The sequence below is a fragment of the Lingula anatina genome, chromosome 7, assembly GCF_051362555.1.
Source record: "Lingula anatina isolate TDL-2025a chromosome 7, LinAna3.0, whole genome shotgun sequence".
Lineage (NCBI taxonomy): Eukaryota > Metazoa > Brachiopoda > Lingulata > Lingulida > Lingulidae > Lingula > Lingula anatina.
The window spans coordinates 18,450,320-18,474,894 of record NC_141773.1 but is presented as its reverse complement, the minus strand read 5'-3'; the positions used below and the strand labels follow the sequence as shown (position 1 = coordinate 18,474,894).

At 38.1% G+C, this 24,575-nt stretch overlaps 6 protein-coding genes across 6 annotated transcripts; 5 read left to right on the top strand and 1 right to left on the bottom strand.

Annotated features, from left to right (window-relative positions):
• Positions 1–37: 37 nt before the first annotated feature.
• Positions 38–2,974, bottom strand: LOC147760831 (uncharacterized). The gene is made up of 2 exons (XM_087018593.1): positions 799–2,974; positions 38–475 (listed from the first exon to the last, which is right to left on the bottom strand). Exons 1-2 carry the CDS (start codon positions 2,345–2,347, stop codon positions 297–299), a joined length of 1,728 nt encoding a protein of 575 aa, XP_086874719.1. The 5' UTR covers positions 2,348–2,974; the 3' UTR covers positions 38–296.
• A 1,561-nt stretch (positions 2,975–4,535) lies between these two features.
• Positions 4,536–8,043, top strand: LOC106177168 (uncharacterized). Its single transcript, XM_013559860.2, has 5 exons — positions 4,536–4,716; positions 4,998–5,448; positions 6,364–6,521; positions 6,955–6,982; positions 7,393–8,043. The coding sequence occupies exons 1-5, from the start codon at positions 4,647–4,649 to the stop codon at positions 7,958–7,960; spliced, it is 1,275 nt and encodes a 424-aa protein (XP_013415314.2). The 5' UTR covers positions 4,536–4,646; the 3' UTR covers positions 7,961–8,043.
• A 1,621-nt stretch (positions 8,044–9,664) lies between these two features.
• LOC106177107 (neurexin like receptor 1) lies at positions 9,665–12,816 on the top strand. The gene is made up of 5 exons (XM_013559793.2): positions 9,665–9,815; positions 10,016–10,463; positions 11,155–11,315; positions 11,514–11,541; positions 12,160–12,816. The coding sequence occupies exons 1-5, from the start codon at positions 9,746–9,748 to the stop codon at positions 12,725–12,727; spliced, it is 1,275 nt and encodes a 424-aa protein (XP_013415247.2). The 5' UTR covers positions 9,665–9,745; the 3' UTR covers positions 12,728–12,816.
• A 1,596-nt stretch (positions 12,817–14,412) lies between these two features.
• On the top strand, positions 14,413–17,151 carry LOC147760830 (contactin-associated protein-like 5). Its single transcript, XM_087018080.1, has 5 exons — positions 14,413–14,537; positions 14,662–15,118; positions 15,389–15,546; positions 16,393–16,416; positions 16,700–17,151. Exons 1-5 carry the CDS (start codon positions 14,468–14,470, stop codon positions 17,149–17,151), a joined length of 1,161 nt encoding a protein of 386 aa, XP_086874206.1. The 5' UTR covers positions 14,413–14,467.
• Positions 17,152–17,435: 284 nt separating this feature from the next.
• LOC106177114 (uncharacterized) lies at positions 17,436–19,980 on the top strand. The gene is made up of 3 exons (XM_087018221.1): positions 17,436–17,589; positions 18,182–18,209; positions 19,321–19,980. Exons 1-3 carry the CDS (start codon positions 17,448–17,450, stop codon positions 19,889–19,891), a joined length of 741 nt encoding a protein of 246 aa, XP_086874347.1. The 5' UTR covers positions 17,436–17,447; the 3' UTR covers positions 19,892–19,980.
• Positions 19,981–20,995: 1,015 nt separating this feature from the next.
• Positions 20,996–23,979, top strand: LOC106177125 (uncharacterized). Its single transcript, XM_013559816.2, has 5 exons — positions 20,996–21,117; positions 21,315–21,756; positions 22,344–22,510; positions 22,704–22,731; positions 23,365–23,979. Exons 1-5 carry the CDS (start codon positions 21,048–21,050, stop codon positions 23,930–23,932), a joined length of 1,275 nt encoding a protein of 424 aa, XP_013415270.2. The 5' UTR covers positions 20,996–21,047; the 3' UTR covers positions 23,933–23,979.
• The last annotated feature ends 596 nt before the right edge of the window (positions 23,980–24,575 follow it).

Sequence of the window (24,575 nt, the reverse complement as noted above, 5' to 3'; positions counted from 1 at the left end):
TAAATTTGTGTTTTATGTATATCATACCGGGAAATATTTCTTATTTGGAAAAAAACGGTAATACTTGCTGAAAAATTGATCACTGACAAGTATGGACAATAATAATCCTAAATAGTAAAATACATGAATTCATGAATCACTACATCACTACCGACGAAATTTGCTTCTAGTTATGAATATTGCTGCACCCCTCCCCCCACCCCAATATGTAACAAAAATCTAAAATCATTCGTTAACTAAACTCAGCAGCATCAGTAAATTGACTTAGATGACGTCACGTTCAATGCCCTGTGACGTCACGCACGTGCATTCTCCTCATCTTCTTCAGTGTGATACACCTCCATGCGGTTCTGATTACCAACTTGGATGTTACCGCCGCGGAAGAAGTAACCAAACACGTTGTTAATTTTAACTCTTGGTGACAGTTCGTTTCCCTTTTTTCGACTGTGCTGCGATGTTCGTCTTCGTCTCCTGGCTGAAATGAAATTTTGAACATGAGGACAGTGGCTACAGCTTAAAGCGCCTTTACCTCTCAAATTTGTACACACGAACCGTAGGATCGGAGACACTCATTTGGACATTTTCTTATTCAGCAGCAACATTACTATTATACTAGGCAACAATTCTCTAGTAAACTACCGGTATAACTAAACAAATGTAATCTGATCTTGCTGTTTTCTGAAGGAATCTAACTTGTGTTACCAAACAAACACACTCAGCAAATTATTACTTAAACAAAATAAGTTTCCGCATTCGTGGGACAAACACTGCCCGTATGTCATTAATATGTTAACTCACTTCTCGTTTGAACCGCTTTGTCAGAGAACTGTTTTTCTGAAAGCTGGTCTATTTCTTCTATAGTGGTCTTGTCTTCGTCATCATCTACAGGAATCGCGTCTTCTTCGTCGGCTGTATCACCTGTGGTCGGGTCTTCCGTTTCGGTTGCAAGAGCTGTTGAAGTGAGAGCATCCTCTTCTTCTTCATCTTCTTCGAAATCGGGTTTCGTTAGTCCATGGCGAATTGCTATTAAGCATACCTCCAGTGTCACGAAGTCTAAAAGTATAAAATTCACACCGAGATGCAGGCCGAATGAAACGATCGTGTAGCAAATTGTCATGAGCCAGGCTCTCATAATTTTCCATTCTGTCTGCGTCTTCCAGGACTCAAACACATACCAATCGTCGTAGTTGTCCCGAAAAAGCCGATAAAATGGTGAAAAGATGCTGGATATCTCAAAAACTTGATAAATGAATAGCAAATCTACTAAAACAGCTACATGTGGGATGATATATTTATAATGGAAAGAAAGAAAATTGATGGAAGTTTGGAAAAACCCAACTGTTGTCACGAACGTTTTGGGGGCCAAGTGGGTCCAGTAAATGAGGGGTTCGAGAAGTAGTTCCACGATATTGTATGCAAGTCTGAGTTTTGAAATTGTTAGCAGAACAATGATGCTTGCAATTCTGTTTGGAGCCGGGAGATATTTGGGAAGGCGCTTGTAAGTTTGCAAATATAGGTCTAATCCGTCCTTGTTCATGTGCTCACATATGTACAACAAAATGACTAAGTGCCCGGATGATACCAGGTTTAGGTTCGGCTCGAGCAGACGATACCTCCAAATTTCTTGATACATCATGCTTGACAATGTGAAAAGGCCACCGAGTAGGAAAACGCGCATTTGCTGTGTGACCTGCATTTGATAGACGACGACTGGGGTGGCAGAAATGAACACGAAAATCGATAATGTTCCTATAATTTCTGGGTGTGCACTTTCGAAGAAAAACCAATATACGAGAAAAATATCTGCAAAAGTCAGTGTCAGCAGCCCTGCGGTTCTTAACCAAGTTCTCTGGTTTTGCATTATTTTGCAATTTGACATGATTGTTCCTGTGATAACGACGCCGTAGTAGAAGATCGGCAAATAGGAACTTTTCACAAAATAATACCCTACTGTCTGTACCCAAGAGAACTCTGGTATTTGTTGATCCAGTTTTTTAATATAGCGCGAATACTGTTCCAAATTCAGTTGGGGTTCTATAGTGCTAAGAAACCAAGCCATGTATGGTATAACAAACACCCGAAGTTCCTTTGGAAAAAACTGCGCTATGCAGCCCATGAGCGTGTCCCTGGGTGGGGACACAATCTTGAGGACAGTCCACAGGGACAATACGACGCAAATGGTTGGTCGGAGTAATGAGGGAAAAGAATGGAGAAATGCGGGAAGACGTTGTCTGTAGTCGGTTTCGCCAGCAGAGACCACATTTACTTTCTCATAGCGTTTCAGATACAAACCGACAATAAGAACAGCGTGAAAGTATACAACTACGGCTACTCTCAACGAAGACATGTTTGATCGTTGATAACTCGTTCGGTTTACTGTCACAGATATAAGGCCTATTGAATGCAGCTAGTGGCTCAAACGTAGGACAGACAGTACAGTGTATTTCCAAGAATGGTCATCCATTTCAGGTTAACTTACAATTTTCCACTTTGTAGAACGTTCGAAGGCTTGGTACTTCCTTCTATGCACACCGGTCGGACGGTCGCGGGGTGTATCCCTGGGCTCCTTTAAAAAACATGTAAACCTTTTGCCTTCTGCTGAGTGCATAATGGACTAGTCTTCTGTAAATTACTCCTCGATTATAAAAGTAGGCCATCAAAACACAAGATTAACAAGACCATTTGACAAAATGACCTAATTTCATGTTTTTTAACCTTGAACCTCTTCACTCTGCTATCAAGTACAGGGCTAACAGGGTCTGCGAGACGTTTCCTACATTTGAAGTTGATTGAGATTTTTTCAGCTTGATTAAGCATATGATTTAAAGTTGTAAGGCTTGCTGACATTTAATTTCTTCTCTATCAGTTTTAGCACCCCTAACTTTTCACCTCCGGCCCCCCGTCTGCTGCGTAAATAATGCACTAAAATCAATTCACATCACGGTTTTAAAAGTAGGTCATTTAAACATGGATACTCAATGAGACCATTGAAAACTATAACTGCGTCCCTTATAACGGAACTTTTGTTCTACCTGGAGTAAAGGTTTTAAGGGTTTTAAGGTACATTTGGCGCTAGTGAACATTCCCTGTAAAGCATATCAACCACTTCAACTAGTTATTTTACGACTCGAAGGAAGTCGACATACCGAAGAACAAGCCAAATGAGTCACTCAGTCAGCAAAAAATAGCTGTAAAACTGCAACGACTGCTCGTAAACTTGGCCTATTGTATTTATTAGTGGTCGTAAATTTGGCCTACTGGAATTTATTCGCGCTGCCAGTTCGTGAAGTCCGCCAAATGATGTAGAACTTCATGTATGACGCATCGTTGCGCTAACAATGGCATGAAGACATGTTTTAAAACGAAGGCTGGCGAAAATGACCGAGCGTTAAACATGTATTTAACACAACAAGAAAGCAGTTCATGTCTGTTCAAATACCATTTTTCGGGAAGAATGAGACGATACCCTTATAAGTATTCCTTTCAGTTACGTTATTTGGTATTAAGCGGGGTTTAGCTGGAAAGATTTGACTTCATATGTAACTTTAAGTGGTCAGCAAAGGTCGCGAGTATTCAATCCGGGTTTTCCCCAACAATCCGGTTTTTTTCTCTTCTTAAAAAAACGTTTCCTGTGCTTGGACCCGATAATTTCGCCATCATGTCCTCCTGTACATTTTAGAAAGGAAATATCAACATCAGGTAGGCCCTACTTTTATTGGGGGCGTCTCGATAGTCCGAAGGTTCATTGGTCCGAAGGTTCATTGGTCCGAAAAGTGGTAACATTTTCATCGATTTTTTAATCAAGGGTTCATTGGTCCGAAGGTTCTATAGTGAACTTTCGGACCAATGAACCTTCGGACTATTGAACCTTCGGACTATCGCTACGGCCCCCTTTTATTGGTGGGGTTTTGACGTTTTTTAACTTGTGAATTGGGAGGGATGGCATGCTTCGCATGATATGTACACCTTATGAAAACCGAATTCGTTAATTAAAGTATTGAAAAACACATATCTGAGGCAATGAAGTGCACACCACTGCCAAGCAACCGTTTTTAATTTCTATGCGATTTTCAACAAAGCTACATATGCCTTTATCTGTTAATCTTTACCTCCTTTCGAAAAAGAAAATAAATAAGAATTAAAATGACCTTTTTTCTTTCAAGACCTTAAAATATACTGTTTTCGAATTATTACCTAAGCGGACCTTTTCTAGAAGCCTTTGGATGTCAAATAGTAAATAAAGTATAAGAGTACTTGACACTTGTTGGTGCCACCTTGTTTGACTTTGGACAGAAATGACTTAATTAATCAATTAATAAAATGTAGCGTGTTTAGATCTCCTTTGCCTTGTTTACTACAGCACAGGTCGATTTTTTTCGATACATTTATTTTGGGTATATCGACAATTTTAAAAAGATCGTTTCCTTCAAGTTGGTTGTAACTCTATGTCACTGGTGTGCCCTTGCGTTGCGTAGATGTTCCGTGCAGATTGTTTCTTCTTTCGATAACACAGGGCATCGAGTTGATAAAACACATGGTTTCGTTCTCAGTTTGTGGGCATATGCAGCACCACATGAAGGACAGCAAAGAACCAGCTCGGTTCATTTCCGTTGCATAGCCGCCGCCATTCAGACAGCGTCGAACTAATGGCAAATCTAAACATTTTGCACGGGGTTTTCTTTCTTGTTTCAGTGCAATACGTGGCGGCTAATGAAGGTACGTAGGTGTACAAGCTTTCAGTAAAAACTTGTGCAATGCAACTTTAAAGTTTTAAAACTGAGTAGCGAATCCGCATTTTTAAAATATTTCAAAATATAATAATATATAATTTTTTTCACAATGAATCAGTTTGTCAATTGCATCAGTACATGTGGCCAATGTAAATATTTACAATAGCTGTCTGATTTGTGATTCAAAAAAGCTACATCATTTGTTAAAACGGGAAAGAATTTTCTTAGTGCTGTCCGGTTACTGCTAAAATTTGTCTAAACTCTTAGTTCCCAGGTCCTGCGAGGATGTTTTGGGCCATTATGCCGGCACCGTGTTCAAAGAAGGTGTATACACCATCGACCCTGACGGCGCAGGAGGAGTGGACCCCTTCCAGGTCACCTGTACAACCAGAGATGATATACCTGGGCACGGTGTCACCTTAGTTCCTCACCAATTTGGTGTTGAGCCACTGCCACAGCATTATCAAGGTCCAGGTGAACGTTCACGATACGCTTTTTTTTATTACAAACCCACCGAAGAGCAGCTTGACAGTCTAACCCGTATTTCTGGCAAATGCCGCCAATATGTTCGACTTTCAACAATTCATTCAGAGAATTTCTTAAAAAGTCCTTGGTGGGTTTCCCGGCAAGGATGGAACATGACCAATTGGGGAGGTGCCCCTACAAACAGCTCTAAATGTGCATGCGCGATGCAGGATCGATGTGATGGAGAGAACATGTAAGATAACGCTCAGACCCATGTGGCTTGCCGATTTGTTGATGTATCTGAAAAGTGCATTTATTTAACAGTTCTTGATGTTCTAATAACTTTAAGTTGGGAATAATGTTGGCAAGTTTCACACAGTTTTTTGTATATATACAGTGCAGTGAACTGACGTATCCAAGATTTGTTCTCTGGACATTTTTTTAATCATAACGTATAGGTATAGCAAGGAAAATAGTTTGGTTTTGCTTTATTTTTACTGTTTTTATTTGCTGTTTTATCATTATGTTCTTTTTGGGGATAGGAGTGTAGAGAAGGCGGATTATCTTCTAAGCTAGGGCGCGTGAATTTTCTGTGCTTCCCAAGATCGACCGTTGCTGTTGTAACAGTGTATTTTTTAAACGTTATTGATTTTTACGGGATTTTTTTTTCATGTATTTTGGCGATGTTAGCCCAATAGGTGCCAAACCGTATTTCTGTTTTACTTCAAATTTGCCGACTGGCTTTGTATGTCCATAATACCAATTTATTTCGAAAGTAAGCATGATCGAATTATTTTTATGAACGTTATTGATTATCTTATCTTTTTTCTTATTCTTTTCATCATGTATTTTGACGACGCTCGCTCAAATGCTACACTTCAAATTTATTGAGTGACTTTGTAGGTTTCTTTAGGAAACCAGGTTGATAGAATTAATTTTAATAAATTAAAAAAGTTATTGACATTTTTTACTCTTTGTTATTAAAATTGTCGCAACTTTTTTGCTGTTAATTTGCTGTTAACTTCCTATCTTTGGTGTCTAGTTAATAATAATAATAATAATAAATAGTTGACAAATATCTAAACGTATCGTCAATATATGTCATATGATAAACATGTTTTATTTAACAGTTAGTAGTGGTTAATTATTTTGTTTGTTCTATATACAGGGACTGTAATTCCAAATTGAATGACTACCTACTGCGAAATGACGAAGGATATCTTGACGATAAGCGCTATCTACCGGTGAAGCAAGTACCGATGGATGATCTTGATGATGATGGTGAAGAGACATTTTTAATGGTGAAGCCGATGGAATGTTACGGAGGTATCACAAAAGATACAATGCACACACAAACTAGGTTAAACTTTTTGGCAACAATTTGTAATGCGTTAAATTTGAGAATCCATCATTCATTGCGCTGCGAACTTAGCTGTTCTCAGGGAAGTTTTGTCTTTCAAGTTGAGAGGCAGGTATTTTATTGTATTGAAAGACCTCAATAATGGTCTTTTAGACTTCTTACCTTCGAGCAATCTTTTCTAGGTTTTCGACTTGAACTAAAAGTTGGAACCACAATGTAGTAAATGTAATATTGTGTTAGAAATCGGTTCTACATATATTTACCATATTACATGTACCATAGTATGATGTAGTTTAAAGGTTTTGATTGATATTTCCACAAATTTCATGCCGCTCTTTTTCAAATAATTTGTTATTCTTTACTTCATTCATTGTGTATTTTTTCTATGTGTCTGTGTAGATATGGTGAGCGGACCACCTACTGAAAAGTAAGTGCATTTTACTTGCATGTGCACTAGTACATGTATATGAATTTCAAAGATGCAAACCTGACTGCGTATTGCGTATAACACACACATATATACATGTTTATACTGCATTTGCTTTACCTGTTCTTAAAAGGTTCCGTACGATATGAAATTTATCACATAAGTTTGGTATGGAAACATGTCCCCAAACAAAATAACCTGAACGCTCTGTTGCCATGGTTTCACTTTTTTAAGTGACTGCGTGCTGAAAGTTGTTGTTTATATTCCGTTGTACATTTCTGAATTAAGTTTGGAGTTGCATGCTGGGGAGGAAATCTGCTCATCCAACCGCCGGAAAAATATTAAATGATTCTTTTCATTCAAGGTGGAGGTAAAAATCGAGTGAATAACATTGCGTTTTCTCTTTTAAGATGCCTCTGCAGTCTCCACGCCGAAGTGAAAGGCTCTACCAAAGCGGGTCCATTACTCTATGAACTCCCAGATCTCATCTATGGACAAGGCCATAACGATGTATGGATAGAAGACGGCAACCAGAAAAAGAAGGTCATCGAAGTATATCCACAGTTCTTTAATACCAGGAAGCGCCGCCAGTTATTGCCTTCCATCAGTGTGGCCACTGGCATCTCACCAGAGTGCTTTCACGCGTTACAGAGCTGTCCAGTGGACTGTGAACGACTGGCCAAGTTGAGACTTTCGCCCATGCGCCTGTCCACCCAGATGACCGTCCAAAAACCCTTGGGTCAAATGATGTGTGAGAATGCCGGGGTGACAATACCTCCCCCTGGAAGCCGTATTGTGGTCTTCTACAAGACTGCGCCTGCCTGTGGTTTCTCTGGCAGTTCCACGCACCTCTTCGCAGGTAATACAACGATTTGCTGCAACGTGTTCACCTTGCCTTTCACCAACCAGCCGTACAACTATTTCAATGAGAAATGTGTCTACAATGTTGACCTCAACACGATCTTGGCTTCAGGATAACTGGAAATAAATGCCTTGTGTAAGGTATTTGTGAAATTACTGTAATGTTCACAGTTGTAATAGTAAAGTTCTTGCAAAATTTATATCCGTGTTTGTGTTACTTTTTAAAGGCGCTGACCTTTATCTTTTTGCATAAATCGCACAATCTACTAAACAACGGGGGAAAATTTGGTCTTGCACGCATTATTCTGCCAACAAAATGTTTCTTCAGAGAATGACAAAACAACGTATCATTCTCCAGTGTTGACAAAAATACCATTACATGTAACGTACATAGGATACTAATATCAGTTATTTATGACTTGAATTTATGATTTTTAACGTAGAAAGAATTTATTCAAGAGTGTTTCTTTAAGTGTCTAGATCTTTTTCAAAACGTTCATAAAACCCAAGCCCTTAAATCACGCGTGAACGTCTCACCTTGATAGCTAGGTTACGAGGTCAAAAAACACGAGGTGCCTTTCTCACTTTGTAGTACATCATGGATTTTACGCACACTTACCAGTGTATATCAGTACTTTTTGGCTTGAATTCTATTTCCTGTACACATTTGTTTTGTGGAAATCGAATGTACAGGTTCAAAACGTGCATCGCATTCCTCTTATAGTAAGCAGCACTTGATGATATGGTGGCCCAAAAAGTCCACCTATAAAAATAATTTTAATCTGTCGGCACGATTTATAAATCGTACCATCGATTTAATAAATAAATAAATAGTTTTCACGATTGAATAATTGATCCTTCCTTTCCATTTACCATTACATTGATTTAATTAATCGTCCACTTGGTTAAATAAATCTTTTCCATGGTTTAAAGACAAACAAAGGGAGCGTGGATTCCCATTTACAAATATCAACCACTACCATAAGTTTCTTAAAATAAAGTCAACATACCAATTCATAAACCAAATTCTTCAAATTTTTGGCCGTAAATTGATCTATTTATCCGTCCCTCCATTTCCATAAATGACGCAGTAATGCGCACGCATTGTATAAGCATCAATGTCATTCCCATTGTATACACGCAATGGACAATAGAAGTGTCACCCGAGTAATTAAAGTAGGCAGATCTTGAGTAGTTATAATGCCTGGTCTACTTATAATGTAAAACCGCTGTACCATGGAATTGTTTTTTTTTTTAATTTTTTAATTATTTTTTTATGAAATTGTATTTTTTTTTTTTTTTTTTTTGGTAAAATTTGATGTTAATAAAATGATACCATGAGTATTTAATTCCACAGTCATTTATCTCCCCCAAAGTATTGGTCCAGTAGGGATGACACTTCTATTGTCCATTGCATGTGGCTGCACGCACAATTGCTTACTTATCCAAATGAGCCTACCGATGGATATTTTTATTAGAGAAAGAAAGTAAAAAATATCCCATCAAATATCTTTTTTTTTTTTTTAAATATGAAACGATGGCCGTACCTCTCTGGGATTTGGATTTTTTTTTTTTTTTTTTTTTTTTTTTTTTTTTTTGAGAATACTGATTAAGTTGATTAATAGGTTAATAAGGTATCTTGCAAAGACTGATCACTGAAATTACATTTCAATGAACAACGGTTTTATAAATGATTAAATGATTATTTTTATTTTCTGCGTCTGTTTCCTGCAGGTGCTTTTTTCCTGCCGATAACCTTGCACAGTCGGGTCATAAAACGCATGTGTCGTTCTCAATTTGTGGGTGTACGCATTGCACCTTTATTTGAATACTAGTTCATAAATAGCGCATTTTATAACCCTCGTTACCGTAACGATTAAGCCAGCGTCCAGCGCTGTCAATATGGCTTGCTTGAAGATTTCGGTCTTGTTTTTCTGTTTTCTTTCAGTTAACGCAGTAGTGGGTACGGGAGGTATGTAGGCCTATTCTATTCCGCACAAATTTTACGCAACACAAAATAATTGCATCTATAAAGAAATTCAACTTTTTCACAATATCTACAAATACAAACAATTTGTTATTTTAAGTTTGAATAATGTCACAGAGTTCACCGGCGATTTTTTGTCGATTAATTTCTGCTTGGTGGTTCAGTGTCTTGCATTCTTCTTCCAGTTCCCAGATCCTGCGAGGACGTTGTGCGTCAGTACAGAGGTACTGTATTTAAGGAAGGGGTGCACACCATCGACCCTGACGGTGCAGGGGGAGTGGACGCGTTTCAGGTCACCTGTACAACTAGAGACGACTTACCTGGCCACGGCGTCACTTTAGTGCCTCACGCAGGTGGTATCGTGTCACAGCCGAAGCGTTACCAAGGTCCAGGACTTTTCCAACAATACGCTTCATTTGATTACGGACTCACAAAAGATCAGCTTGACAGTCTAACTCGTATATCTGGTAAATGTCGCCAATTCGTTCAACTTTCATGTCATGATGCTTGGAATTTCCACACGAACCCTTGGTGGGTTTCCCGACAAGGATGGAACATGGCCAACTGGGGAGGTGCCCCGACTAACAGCTCTAAATGCGGGTGCGCAATACAGAATCGCTGTGACATGTCAAAGTAAGATGCTCCTAAAGTGACACATTGATTTGTTAATAAATATGACGCACACATTGGTTATTTATTATGATAAAACAATTGATAAGACAATTGTGAAACAAAGCATGAATGAGGGACAGGTTTGACTTGTTTCACAGGCCATTTATTTGTTTGAAATTAATGTCAATTGTCAAAAGAAGCGGTGAATTTGGCATTTTCGCAACTGACGGCCTCGTCCTGTTTTCTAATTACTAAACTTGTAGTAGTCCACCATCTCAAATAGTTTTTCATTTGGTTTTTCTCATTCAGTTGTTATTATGCCTGATGGACAAGATATCTAGGGTTTTAACCAAAAATGTGAAAAGATTACATTGCTAAGGAACAATAATATTTCGTATGTTAGTCATTAAGGAGCGTTTCACATTAGTGTATTTTTTTTTTTCAATCTAGTACCGTACTTACGATTCATCTGGTTACAGACGAATAATAATTTTTTTTCTAAGATATAGTTGACCACGTTGCGTTAACCGCTCGGAGATTTCAGGCGGTCTACTGAGAAGACCGTTTGAACTATTTTCAGCCTTGAATTTCACGTAGAATGCGCGGGTTCAGCCAAAGTCAGTTGTATATTATAGTTTGTTCAACATTCGGTACACGTGACTGCAAAATCAATGACGCGGTGTGGCGAGCTGAATTGTTTTCTTTCTTTCAGTGACCAGTGTAACTGCCACCGAGATGATGGAATGTGGAGAGTGGACGCGGGATATCTTGACGATAAGCGCTATCTACCGGTGAAGCAGGTACCGGTTCGTGATGTAGATAACAGTCATGAAGAAGTATACTTAACGGTGAAGCCGATGGAATGTTACGGAGGTATCACAAAGTACAAAATTCCGTGCGCTATCGTTGGTTAAACATGTCAGCTACACTTTAAAATAGGATATGTACTTTAACCTTGACAATTAGCCATTTTGAAGGTACTGACGAAGGTATTTGTAAAGAGTTGTTTTTCGTATCATTTCTCTCCCTTTTATTTTATTTTTTTTAATAAAGTCATTCATTTATTTTTAGTTGTGACGAGCGGACAGCCTACCGAAAAGTAAGAACGTTTAACTTACATAAATTGCATTTACTTTTTTACGCAGAATGTAGGAGTATTTATCGCTCCTGCATTGGATAGTTAGCGATTGAGAATCATTTGATACAATGGAACTATTTGCAGCCTACATGTTTTTATTAAACGCTTCAAGCCTGATAACATACACTAAACTACGGCAAAACCTTCAATCACTTTCTAAATTTAATACAAAACACTAAGAAATTAGTAATTTTATTTATTAATATCCTCCGCTGATGAAACGTCTTGATCAGCGCTCTAAATATTGTTCATATGGTTATACATTTCAAATCAGAGCATCAATTTCAAGAAAAATACTACAAATGTCAATTAATGATATCGTTTGTTTTTATTTTCTCTTACAATTATAAATTTCAAAGATGTACAGAGGGAAAGACATCGACAGTCCCATCCATCATAAACAAGACTTTTAAATTCGTCATTTTTTTCATCATAATCTAGCTTGCGGCATATGCTGGCTTCGCAGCTTTCTCATTGGCGTTAGCTACACACAGTGTACATGTACAGTGAGACATCCCTTTGATATGGGGTTAAGAATTGATATAGTAATAAATATGGCGCTTCCATATTTTCTTTAAGGTGCTTCTGCAGTCTCCACGCCGAAGTGAAAGGGTCTACAAAAGCGGGTCCATTACTCTATCAACTCCCAGATCTCATCTATGGACAAGGCCACAACGACGTATGGATAGATGACGGCAACCAGAAAAAGAAGGTCACCGACGTGTATCCACAGTTCTTTAAAACCAGGATACGCCGCCAAATATTGCCTTCCAGTGTGGCTCACAACAAATCACCGGACTGTGTCCGCGTGTTACAAAACTGTCCAGTGGACTGTGAACGACTTGCCAAATTGAAATTTGCCTCCATGTCCTTGTCCACAAATATAACGAATGCTGGCGTCCAAAAGGCCTTGGGTCAAGTGATGTGTGAGAACGCCGGGGTGACCATTCCTCCCCCTGGAAGCCGGATTGTGGCCTTCTACAAGACTGCGCCTGGCTGTGATTCCTCTGGCAGTTCCACGTATTTCCACCCAGATGATACGAGCATTTGCTGCAAAGAGTTCATCTTGCCTTTCAGCAGACAGCCGTTCAACGTGTTCAATGAAAAATGTAGCCCCAATGTGGACATCAGCACCATCTTTGGTTGAGAAAAACTGGAAATGAATAATTTTGACTATGCTATTTGGAAATAACTGCAATGTTTACAGTTGCAATATGAAATTGCTCTTAAATTATATATTGGTGTTTGTGTTACTTTCTCGTACCAAAGTTTTCTTGCATTTTTATGAATGATCGCACATGTACGTCTAACGTGCACTAAACTGACAAACTGACTGACTAGACAAAAAAAAGTGTACCATCTCGCACTTATTGATGTGTAAATGAATTTTTCTTCAGAGCCTGAAAGCGTTTTAATATTACGCTCCGTGTACAAGCTCAACAACTTAATTTATAACCCTTATAAATTTATTTGCATGACTTATTAACTAAGGTGATATTAACACGAAAAGAATTCACCATGATTATCCAAAGGTACACTGTACGCGTTTGAATGTCAAAACAAAACTTTCTGCCTCATAATCCTGCAACGTTACCAGTACTTATGTTACATTCCAGGCTTAAAATACAGTAAGAACCCTAAAAAAGTACCTGATGTTAATATTTCCTCCTTAACGCACAGGAAGACATCACGGTTTATGTGACTGACGGTCAGACCAGTCATTAAAAACTAAATTATTCGATCAGATATGGAATAAACATCGAATCTAAGTGCAAGGCCCGTGGATTATTGTTTCGTGGGCAGTAGAAAAGAAAGTCGCGTTTGTTGGAAGACAATTCGATTTGGCTGGAAAACAGCTGATAGAAAACTTCTAAGTGTTTACTTTATAGCGTACAGAAATCTTTTTCAGGCCGTTGGTGATATTTCAAAAACGTGATCGCCTCTCCTCGATACCAATTGCAAGTTTACTAGGTCAGAAAACACGTGGCGCTTTTCGCACTCTTTATTACTTAGGTTTTACACTTTAATCAATGTATATATCATCGTCTGAGCCTACATACTTGAATTATGATGTCAAATATACAGATTTAAATTTTGGGTTGCCGTCCTATGGACAGTTTTATGTTCGCATAAAGATTTCATTAAATAAATAAATAAATAAATAAATAAATAAATAAATAAATAAAAAACAATACGAGACAATGAAGTTCATAATATGGGAGACAACTGCAAAATAAGCGATTGATTTCAATTTCTACATGGTTTTCAGTCAAGCTGTCTGACTGTGTTGTTTTCAAAGAAAATAAATAACGGTTTTATAAACTTTTTTCTTTTAAGAGCCTAAAATAAGTTCTTTTCGAAATATCAATTAAGCGGGGCGGAACACATAAGTTTGTGACTGTCAACTGCTGAATTAAGTATTGGGATACTTAGCACTTCTAGATGCCACATTCTCTGACTTTGGACATAAATGAAATAGCACAGCAGAGCCATGCAACTCTCAAAAATTAATTAATTGATAAATTAAACGCAACAATTTTAGAATGCCCCTGCCTTCTACCAAGCAAAAATCGTCATTGTTCGTAAGATTTATTGGAGTGTAATTAATAATTAAAGGTTGCTTCAAAAAGTTGGTTGTGCTTCTATTTTATTTGTGGAAATGGTCTTGGTTTGCATATCTGTTTTGCTGTTGTCTAAGTCAGTCTTAACAGTCTTCTTTTTCGATAAGACAGCCCACCTGATGTGAAAAAAAAAAAAAAACACATGGCATCGTTCTCAGTCGTGAGCATATATATGCACCCCTTTATCAAGGGCAGCAGTAATCAACTCAGTTAATGGAGTTAATTTCCATTGCATAGCCAACGCCATTTAGCTACTCATTGGATTTATGGCTAGTTTGAACATATTGCTCACGATTTTCTTTCTTATTCCTATGCACTACGCGGCAGGTAACGGAGGTGAGTACTGAGACGCCTGCGGGCATTTGGTACAAACAATGAATAAAACAACTTCATTAATTAATGCAATACCATCTTGAATAACCTGCAATCCCTACAGTAACTGTTATTAATTTTTTTGTAGTGCCAAGATCCTGTGAGGATGTTTTGAGCCATTATTCCGGTACTGTATTCAAGGAAGGTGTATACACCATCGACCCTGACGGTGCAGGGGGAGTGGACTCCTTCCAGGTCACCTGTACTACTAGAGATGACTTACCTGGCCACGGTGTCACCTTAGTACCTCATGAGGGTGGTACCGTGCCACAGCCGCGGCATTATGAAGGCCCAGGAAATTATACCCGGTACACTTCATTTGATTACAAAGTAACAGAAGAGCAACTTGAAAGTCTAACGGGTATATCTGGCAAATGTCGACAGTTCGTTCGATTTTCATGTTATGAAGCTCATAATTTCGACTCGCCATCTTGGTGGGTTTCCCGGCAAGGATGGGACATGACCAACTGGGGAGGTGCTCCGACTAACAGCTCTAAGTGCGCATGCGGAATGCAAAATAATTGTGACAGATCAAATAAGTACACGTAAGTGACCATTTGGTTTGTGGATGTATCTGAGAAACGCACTTACAATTTTGAGGATTTGGTACTTATATGGTACTTATAAAAGATGCTTATATGTAGTTGCTTACGGATTTTTTTTTTTTTTTTTTTTTTTTTTTTTTTTGTAATTCACCTTAATTACGTTGTTTCACATTGAGATTGTATTAAGGAAGCAAATCATCAGTGAATGTGAAAGCACAACTTATAATTTTCATGTAAAACTATTTGATATTTTGTTTGTTCTATATGCAGTAACTGTAATTGCCAAATCAATGACTACGTGTGGCGAAATGACGAAGGATATCTTGATGATAAGCGCTTTCTACCGGTGAAAAAGGTGCAGATTATTGATCTAGATGGTAGTAATGAAGAGATTTATTTGATGGTGAAGCCAATGGAATGTTATGGAGGTATGACAAAGTAGATTATATGCACGCACAAACTTTAGTAATCATTTTGTTAAGAAACACTCAAAAAAGGATATGTTTCTTCAAGGGCGGATCCAGAGATCCATTTTGACCGTCTTTTGACAGAAGACATTAAATACCCGTCATGTAAACTTGAAAACCTGACCGTCGTCCGGAAGACCTAGAAGACGGCTTCAATCCGCCCGAGTATAAGCTTGTGACTTCAATATTTCATTGCTCTTCGAGATGTTTTGTATTCCACGACTCTTTTCATTTATTTATTTATTTATTAAAGTATCATGTGTTACATGTCGAGAAAAATACCCATCCCTTTTATATGTTGAAAAAGTCATGAATTAGCAAACGCACCTGTGAATACATGTACAACTAAGGCGAACCTTAAATACCTGTTGTAGAGTAAAAATGCCCACTTGATTAGTTCTTAAATAACGTTTTCGTACTGCTGAAGTAAATAATCAGTTTTACTGTCCTATTGAACATATCTTTGAAAATGTTTTTTTTTTTTGTGTGTGTGTTTTTTTTATTTTCTTTGTTTTTTAATTTTTTTTTTTTATTTTATTTGTTTGTAACTGTATGCCTACATTCTGGCGGCTATATTTTTGGAGAAAATGATATCGTCATTTTTTTCCGTGTTCTTTTAATTAACTTCACAGCTGTTTTGTTTTGCCTTAGTCAATCCTTACTGTGTGGCGTCGTTCTTAGTCGTGGACATACAACCCAATATAAATAGGCAGCAAATAGTCATAAACCTCCTTGCGTTGTCATCGCCATTCAGAAAGCATCGAACTAGTTAGAACATTACAAACATGTTTTTCTTTTAAATTTCAGTGCAGCACGAGGCAGCTAACGGGAGTGAGTATTGATAGGCCTTCAAGCATTTAATACAAACTGTTCAAAAGAGAACTTAAAATATTTTAATCAAGAAGAACATTCAAAGATAACTATTGTGATAACACTGTAGGGTTTGGTCTATTGTTTCAGTAAATGTGACCAAAAAAACCTTGCGCATTGGCACTTTTTCATTGGTGATTCAAATTGTAATTTGAAGTATCTATCATTTCATAAATCAGATATCTACTTTTTCTCACTGATTGTCTTCCGGTTACTGCTAAGCGCTACGTTAATTTTCTTCTAGTTCCCAAATCCTGCGAAGACGTTTTGAGCCATTATGCCGGTACCGTATTCGGGGAAGGTGTATATACCATTGACCCTGACGGTGCAGGGGGAGTCGACGCCTTTCAAGTTACCTGTACAACCAGAGATGACTTACCTGGCCACGGCGTCACTTTAGTGCCTCACGCAGGTGGTATTGTACCACAGACGCAGCATTATCAAGGTCCAGGTGAACTTTTACGATACGTTTCATTTGATTACAGACCCACGGTTCAGCAACTTGAAAGTCTAACTCGTATATCTGGCAAGTGTCGACAGTTCGTTCGGTTTTCATGTTTTGGGGCTGAAACTTTCTACTCGAGAACTTGGTGGGTTTCCCGACAAGGATGGAACATGACCAACTGGGGAGGTGCCCCGACAAATAGCTCTAAATGCGCATGCGCAATGCAAAATTCCTGTGACGGTTCAAGGTAAACGGCACATTGATTTCATGGCGACTTCGGGAAATATATTTATAATTTTTGATGATTTTTGATGATTTTTGTAGAACCCATCTAGTTGCTGCTATATGTACAAAGTCCATGAATGTAGTCTTTACGGCGATTTTTCTCGTAATTCATATTAGTCATTTTAAATGGTAATTCGACTGAGTTCTTTTTTGTTTGTCAGTTAATAAGTCTTATAACTGACAGACATATAATCATCTTATCTCACAGGTAATACTATTTTATATTTCTTTACGTTTTACATACAGTACCTGTAATTGTCGAATGAATGACCGCGTGTGGCGAAATGACGAAGGATATCTTGACGATAAGCGCTACCTACCGGTGAAGAGGGTGCAGATTTATGATCTAGATGAAACGAATGAAGATGTATATTTAATTGTAAAACCAATGGAATGTTATGGAGGTATGGCAAAGTAGATTATATGCACACGCGTACTTGAGTTTAAATCATTTTGATTAGCAACACACGAAAAAAAGAATATGTAGTTTTACCTTGCGTTTTCAATATTTCAATGCTCTTCGAGGTGTTTTGTATTCCACTACAACAGTTACACTCTTTTTATTCATTTATTTCTTTATTTAATTAAGTGTCATGTGTTATATGTCGAAAAAAAAAAAAAACATCCAGCCCTTTCTTGTGTTGAAACAGGCATTAATTAGAAAATGCATTTGTGAAAACCATGATCCTTATACTGGTATTCCCCAGGCATTCTGTTGTAAAGCAAAATTAAAATTGTTCACGTGACTTTGATATCTTTAACCAATGTTTGTTTTAATGTAGTAAACAGTTAATTCTTAGTGTCCTGTTGAATATATCTTTGAAAAAACATTTTTAATTCACTTTTAATATCATAATCATTTTTTTTTTGTTTTCGTAGCTGTATATTTTGACGGGTATATTTTTGGAAAAATTGTATTATCTTTTTCATTTTATCTTTTGATTAATAAATTAATTGATGGGTTAGTTCTTTCATTAATCTGTTCATTTATTGTAGCTCTGGCGAGCGGAATGCCTACTGAAAAGTAAGTAAAGGAACAATTTTCATCTAGTTTTTTTTTTATTTTAAAAATGGTTTGCAAAAGGGAAGTGTCCGCGATTTCTGATCACGTTCAATTACTGAACGAACACGGTACAATAAGGTATAATTTGTTCAAACAATTTTAAATATATTTTTTTAATTGTGAACATCAATGAGTCACAAAACTTTTTGAAAGCGAGTCTTGTTATTGTTATGGTTATAATTTCGTTGCTATCTCTTTGGCCGTGACTGCTTACTAACAGTAAAAGTATAAAAGCTTTTACCTAATTACTAAATATCTGCAAATTAAATATCTGCAACCTGAAGATTATTATTATTATTATTTCACAGAGGCTTAAGTTTAATAGAAATTAAACAGATATTAGATAGCCAAGCCTTGCACTACAGGGATGAAATTTAGAAACAATTCACGATCTATTACATGTACATTGAATATCCCAATCTGTATTGTTATCAATGAGGGGTGATTGAAACACAGCTAGAATATACACCAGCACCACATGGCGATATATTTTTTCTGAGGATAAACCATCCTAAAGATTGTCCATGTGGCTATAAAATACAGGATTGAAGAGCAAAAAGTATTTGATTGAATGAATTTATGAAATTGATTAGAAAAATCTAATTCGATTCTGTTGTCATTTCCGAATTTTTGCGCTGCACAGAGAGAGAACGTCCGATTTTCCAATCGTCGTAAATAAAACTATTAATTCCGTCCCTTTTTTGGACTTCGTGCGTAATAGAGGTTTTAACTTGGTTTTCCATTTTTCAAACTCCTAAGCTTTAAATTTCTTCGTTTCTCTTTTGGATCTGAGAAATGAAAAGCTGGAATTTTCACAACGGCTGCTCGCATCAGTATTGTGCTTTATAGATGTAACTGTATAACAGTCCCTTTCATGAAAAATTCTAAATTATGGTCGTTTGCAGAGATCACCATTTACAGCAAGGGAGTAGGTACAGAACAATGCATATTCTACTACGCACTGGCATGTAACTAGCTGAATACGGCTAAACGGCTTTTTCTTGGCATTTATAACATGCACTAGGGGAAATTGAGGGTGATTAACATTGCATTATTTTTCATTTCTTTTAAGATGCCTCTGCAGTCTCCATGCTGAAGTGAAAGGATCTACCAAAGCAGGACCGTTGCTCTATCAACTTCCAGACCTCATCTACGGACGAGGCTACTACGACGTATGGGTAGATGAAGGGAACCAGAAAAAGAAGGTCACGGACTTGTATCCACAGTTCTTTACTACCAAGAAACGCCGCCAGATATTGCCTTCAATCAGTGTGACCCCTGGCACCTCACCCGAGTGCTTCAACGTGCTACAGAGATGTCCAGTGGACTGTGAACGACTGGCCAAGTTAAAACTTTCGTCCATGCCCCTGACCACCAAAATAAGCAATGGTGGTGTGCTGAAACCCTTGGGCCAAGTCATGTGTGAGAACGCCGGGGTGACCATTCCTCCCCCTGGAAGCCGGATTGTGGCCTTCTACAAGACGGCACCTGCCTATGGTTTCTCAGGCAGTTCCACGCATATTTTCCCAGATAATACCACCATTTGTTGCAAAAAGTTCACCTTACCTTTCACCAACCAGGCGTACAATGTGTTCAATGAGAAATGTAGCCCCAACATGGACATTAGCACCATCTTTGGTTGAGAAAAACGGGAAACTAATGCCTTGTGTAAGGTATTTGTGAAATCGCTGTAATGTTCACAGTTGAAATAGTAAAGTTCTTGCAAAATTTATAGCGCTATTTGTGTTATTTATCAAAGACAATGACTTGTGTTTTTTCAATAATCGTATTTTCTATGTTTACTCATCCTGCGGTGCCACCGGTTCTCATGTGTTCCAATTTAGATTTTTTTTAAGAGTAAGAACCCTCAAACAAAAATCCTGATGTCGATATTTCCTCCTTAACTGCACAGGGATTGTACGAAAAGACAACACGATGACTGACCAACCATTTAGGACTAAATTATTCCATCAAAAAAGGTGTAAAATATCAAATCTAAGTGCAGGGCCGTCTTGAATTATGATCTCAAAAAATTAAATGCTTATTTTTGAGGGAATTCGACTAAGCAGGCAAATTCGTGATAGCATACTTATTTTATAGTGTGCTGAAATCCTTTGGTGATATTCTAAGTTCGTGATCGCCTCACCTCCATAGCAAGGTCACGAGGTCGGAAAACACGTGGCGCTGTTCGCACTTTGTAGTCAATCAATTTATACACTTTTATCCATGTTAAATATCATCTTCTGCAATGCATTAAGGACGCCAATTCTACAAATTAAGATCTTGTACTGCGGTCTTCTAGTCTTACGGTCACAGTACCAGTATTTGATGGCGCTGGAGTAGAGTCGATCACATTATCTGGCCGTGTCGCTTTCTTCTATATGTAGATTCCAAAGCAAAATGGGCATCTGTCAATTCTGTATTTTTTTATCATTAAAAGCTGCACTTTTTTGGAATCCAATAACAGACAAATATGGACTATTTTTTTTTATTTCACTAAGAACCTACCTTTTTAAACCAATGACTAAGCTGATAAGTAAGTTAATTAAATATACTATATAAACTGGTCAATGGATATTTATCTCAATGAATAACAGTATCATTATAATTGAATGGGTTATTTATTTATTACGTCTAGTTTCCTACCCCCCCCCCCCGATAACCCCAGCAAACAGGTCATAAGACGCGCGTGCCCTTCTTAGTGCGTAGGCGTATGAATTGCACCTGTATTTTAAGACTAGTTCACAAATAGCGCACTTGATTCCTATTAGCCAAGCGATAAAGACTGGAGATCGCGATATGACTTGTTTGCAGATTGCATTCACGATTTTCTGTCTTCTCTCAATTCAAGATGTGGGCTGTAAAGGAGGTAATTAGAAGGCTTGCACTTTTTACAAAATTCATGCAACACAAATTAAAAAAATAGAATCGAGCAATGAAGTAGATGTTATGTTTTCATCCAATAATTGTGAATTAATCTCTGAGGCACGCCGCCAAAAGCCGGTACTTTAATTTCCATTCACTTCTGTTTTCTGGTACAAAGTGTCTTGCCATTATTCTTTATAGTGCCCAGATCCTGCGAGGATGTTTTAAGCCATTATGCCGGGACCGTATTCAGGGAAGGTGTATACACCATCGACCCTGACGGTGCAGGGGGTGTGGACTCCTTCCAGGTCATCTGTACAACTAGAGATGACTTACCTGGCCGTGGCGTCACTTTACTACCACCCGAAGATGGTACAAACCAACAGCATTATAAAGGTCCAGGAAATTATACACGATACGCGTCATTTAAGTACAGACTAACGGAAGAGCAACTTGAAAGTCTAACCCGTATATCAGGCAAATGTCGACAGTTCGTTCGATTCCAGTCTCACCTCTCATTCAATTTTCACAGCAGTCCTTGGTGGGTTTCCCGACAAGGATGGGGCATGACCAACTGGGGAGGTGCCCCGACCAATAGCTCTAAATGCGCATGCGCGATGCAGAACAGCTGTGACTATCAATGGTGAGACATAACATATTTAATTTGTTTATGTTTCCGAGAAAATAAAATGTTAATTGTATTACATTACCTTGATCGACAAGTTTATGTGTACATAAATATGACATGTGCACGTGGGATTTTGTATTGTTGTATCTTGCGATATCAAATATGAAACAAATATGACAATTTCTGTACATTTTTGGGGATGTACACTGCATCCTGGTATATGTATACTCATCTACGCCCGCATAAGTTTGTTTTGAATCTGCATCACAGTCAAACAACTCGTACTTTTATTGCTCTTTTACTATCTATTATTTGCCACAGTGGGAGATTTTTTTCTACTTAGGCCCCTACTCTTTAATATTCCAAGATCATTTTTATATCAAAATGGCATTTTGGTAGAAGGGACTTACATGTACAGTAGCCTACCTTTGGAAATGAGTACTACTCGAGTGTTCAAATCATTTTTTGTGCTAGTCGCAACACAACTGCTACATAAACAAGGGCGTCCGGGAAATTGACCGGAGTTCATAATAAGCATGATTTTAATTAATCTTTAAAGAAAACGGAAAAATTCGAGTTGATATCTTTATCTTCTCTTATAGGGGGAACTGTAACAGCTACATGACTACCTCTTCATGGGTAGTGGACGAGGGATATCTTGATGATAAGCGCTACCTGCCGGTGATGCAGGTGCCAATAAGGGACCTGGACGAAGATGGTGAGGAGGTGTATCTGCTGGTGAAGTCGCTGGAATGCTACGGAGGTGTAGGTGCGTATACTGAGTAAATATTTTTTAAAAAAATTTTGCAATTTATTTCTTATGTTTTATACAGACAACTTACGACTCACTATATATATATACAAGCTGAAGTTCCTTCTTTATTTGTTTATAAATTAAATCTAAATGTACAGATATTAATTCATACATGTTTTCTCAATTTCTGTGTTTAAATTTGTTCAAGGCGCTGGGACTGAAAAGACTTCTGAACGGTAAGCATATTTCATTAACAGCGGTGATGAAAATATAAACAACTACCGGTGATATATGAGCTAATTATATAAACTTTGCACGCTTGTCTTTCTTATATAAAGCAGAATATGCTTAGTTCATTGACAACGAACTATGAATGTAGTCTACTGAACATTATTACAGGATAAAGGGGACATTCACAAATTTTCAATTTGTATCTTAACGCATTGGCGGATTTTGAGGGGGGATGAAAGGGGTCCTGACCCCCCCCCCCCCCCCCCCCCCCCCCCCCCCCCCCCCCCGTTCGCCCCATAAAAATACCAAAGTTTTTGGGGCCCTTCAAATAATCCTGGATCCGCCCCTGCCAACGCCAACTAAAGCGCATCATTTATATATTTTCTGTACTGAAGTGGTATATCAGCACCATAAAAACATGAAATCCTGTGAATACATTTATTGCTGGAGGCAATGTTGCTCTGCTAAAATATGCAAATAAAAAATCGAAGTAAAATTACATGTATATACAGAATATATATAACTATGTGGAAAAAAACATGTTACTGGTACAAGGAAGATGATAAATTTCTACTTTACTTTACTAGAGAAGCCATTTTTTCTTCGCTCAGTTCTCTTAATTTTACTTTTACTTACAGGTGCCAATGTAGTCTTCATGCTGAAGACCGAGGCACCACACCGGGGCCACTGCTTCTTCAGCTCCCGGACCTCCTTTATGGGCAACGTCAAAATGACCTCTCTCTCGATGACGGCAACAAAATCGTTAGAGTTACGGATGTCTATCCACAGTTCTTCCAAACTAAAAAGCGGCGTCAGATGAACAAGGCCAGTCCCAGCACGACGGATGTGTGCGTCAGTGTATTACAACAGTGCCCCACGGACTGTGAACGCTTGGCAAGGCTAGCGCTTGGATCGAACGCGTCGACCCTCGGTGATTTAGTGTCCAGCGGAGGCATGAAGAAACCCCGGGGGCAAGTCATGTGCGAGAACGCAGAGAAAACATTTCCACCCCCTGGTCGACGAATTTTAGCCTTCTTTAAAACTGCGCCTGAATGCCGATCCGTCACGAGTTCAACTTACGTTTTCCCCCAGCCGTGGACAATATGTTGCAACGTGTATTCGTTTGCCTACAACCAAGTTGTGAAGCTGTACAATCCTAAATGTGCTAAGGGCAGCAGTTTTGGTCTTAGTGCTCTTTTTGGTTAACGTGCAGCACATTCAGTGAAATTAAATAGGCCTATCTGCCAACTAAAGATTATTATTATTATTATTATTATTATTATTATTATTATTATTATTATTGCACAGAGGCTTAAGTTTATTGAAAATTTAAAAAATCTTAGATAGCCAGGCCTTGCATGTAGGTCTAAATAACCGGTAGGCCTAGTCACGTAGGGTCTACTAGTAGGCCTGTTGAATGAATAAGCGACTGAATGACTGAATGATCAAGCAGGTATAAATATGCAATTTCGTTATTTACTCAGACATTTGCTTGGAATTTGTCTTGAGAATTATTGAACAATCCGTGAGATATACGTTAAATGCATGAATTTTACGGCAAATCCGTGAGCGTTGGAAGGTCTGCATGTGTCTGTGATGAGCCACATAATTTATTCCAGTCGCCTTTCTATCAGTTTTAACGGGAGTAGCCCAACTTTGTCTTGTAGGTCAGAGTCCATTATTGGGCACATTTGTAGTTGAAAAATTAAACCTTTGAACTAAAAGAAATATGGTTAAGGGCGTTGTACGTGTTGGTTGTACACTTACTCGGATAGGAGTACTCTACGAGTATAATTCATCAGTAGTATTGATCTTAACCGCTAGGTGGCCCAACTTCGTTCAAATTAAA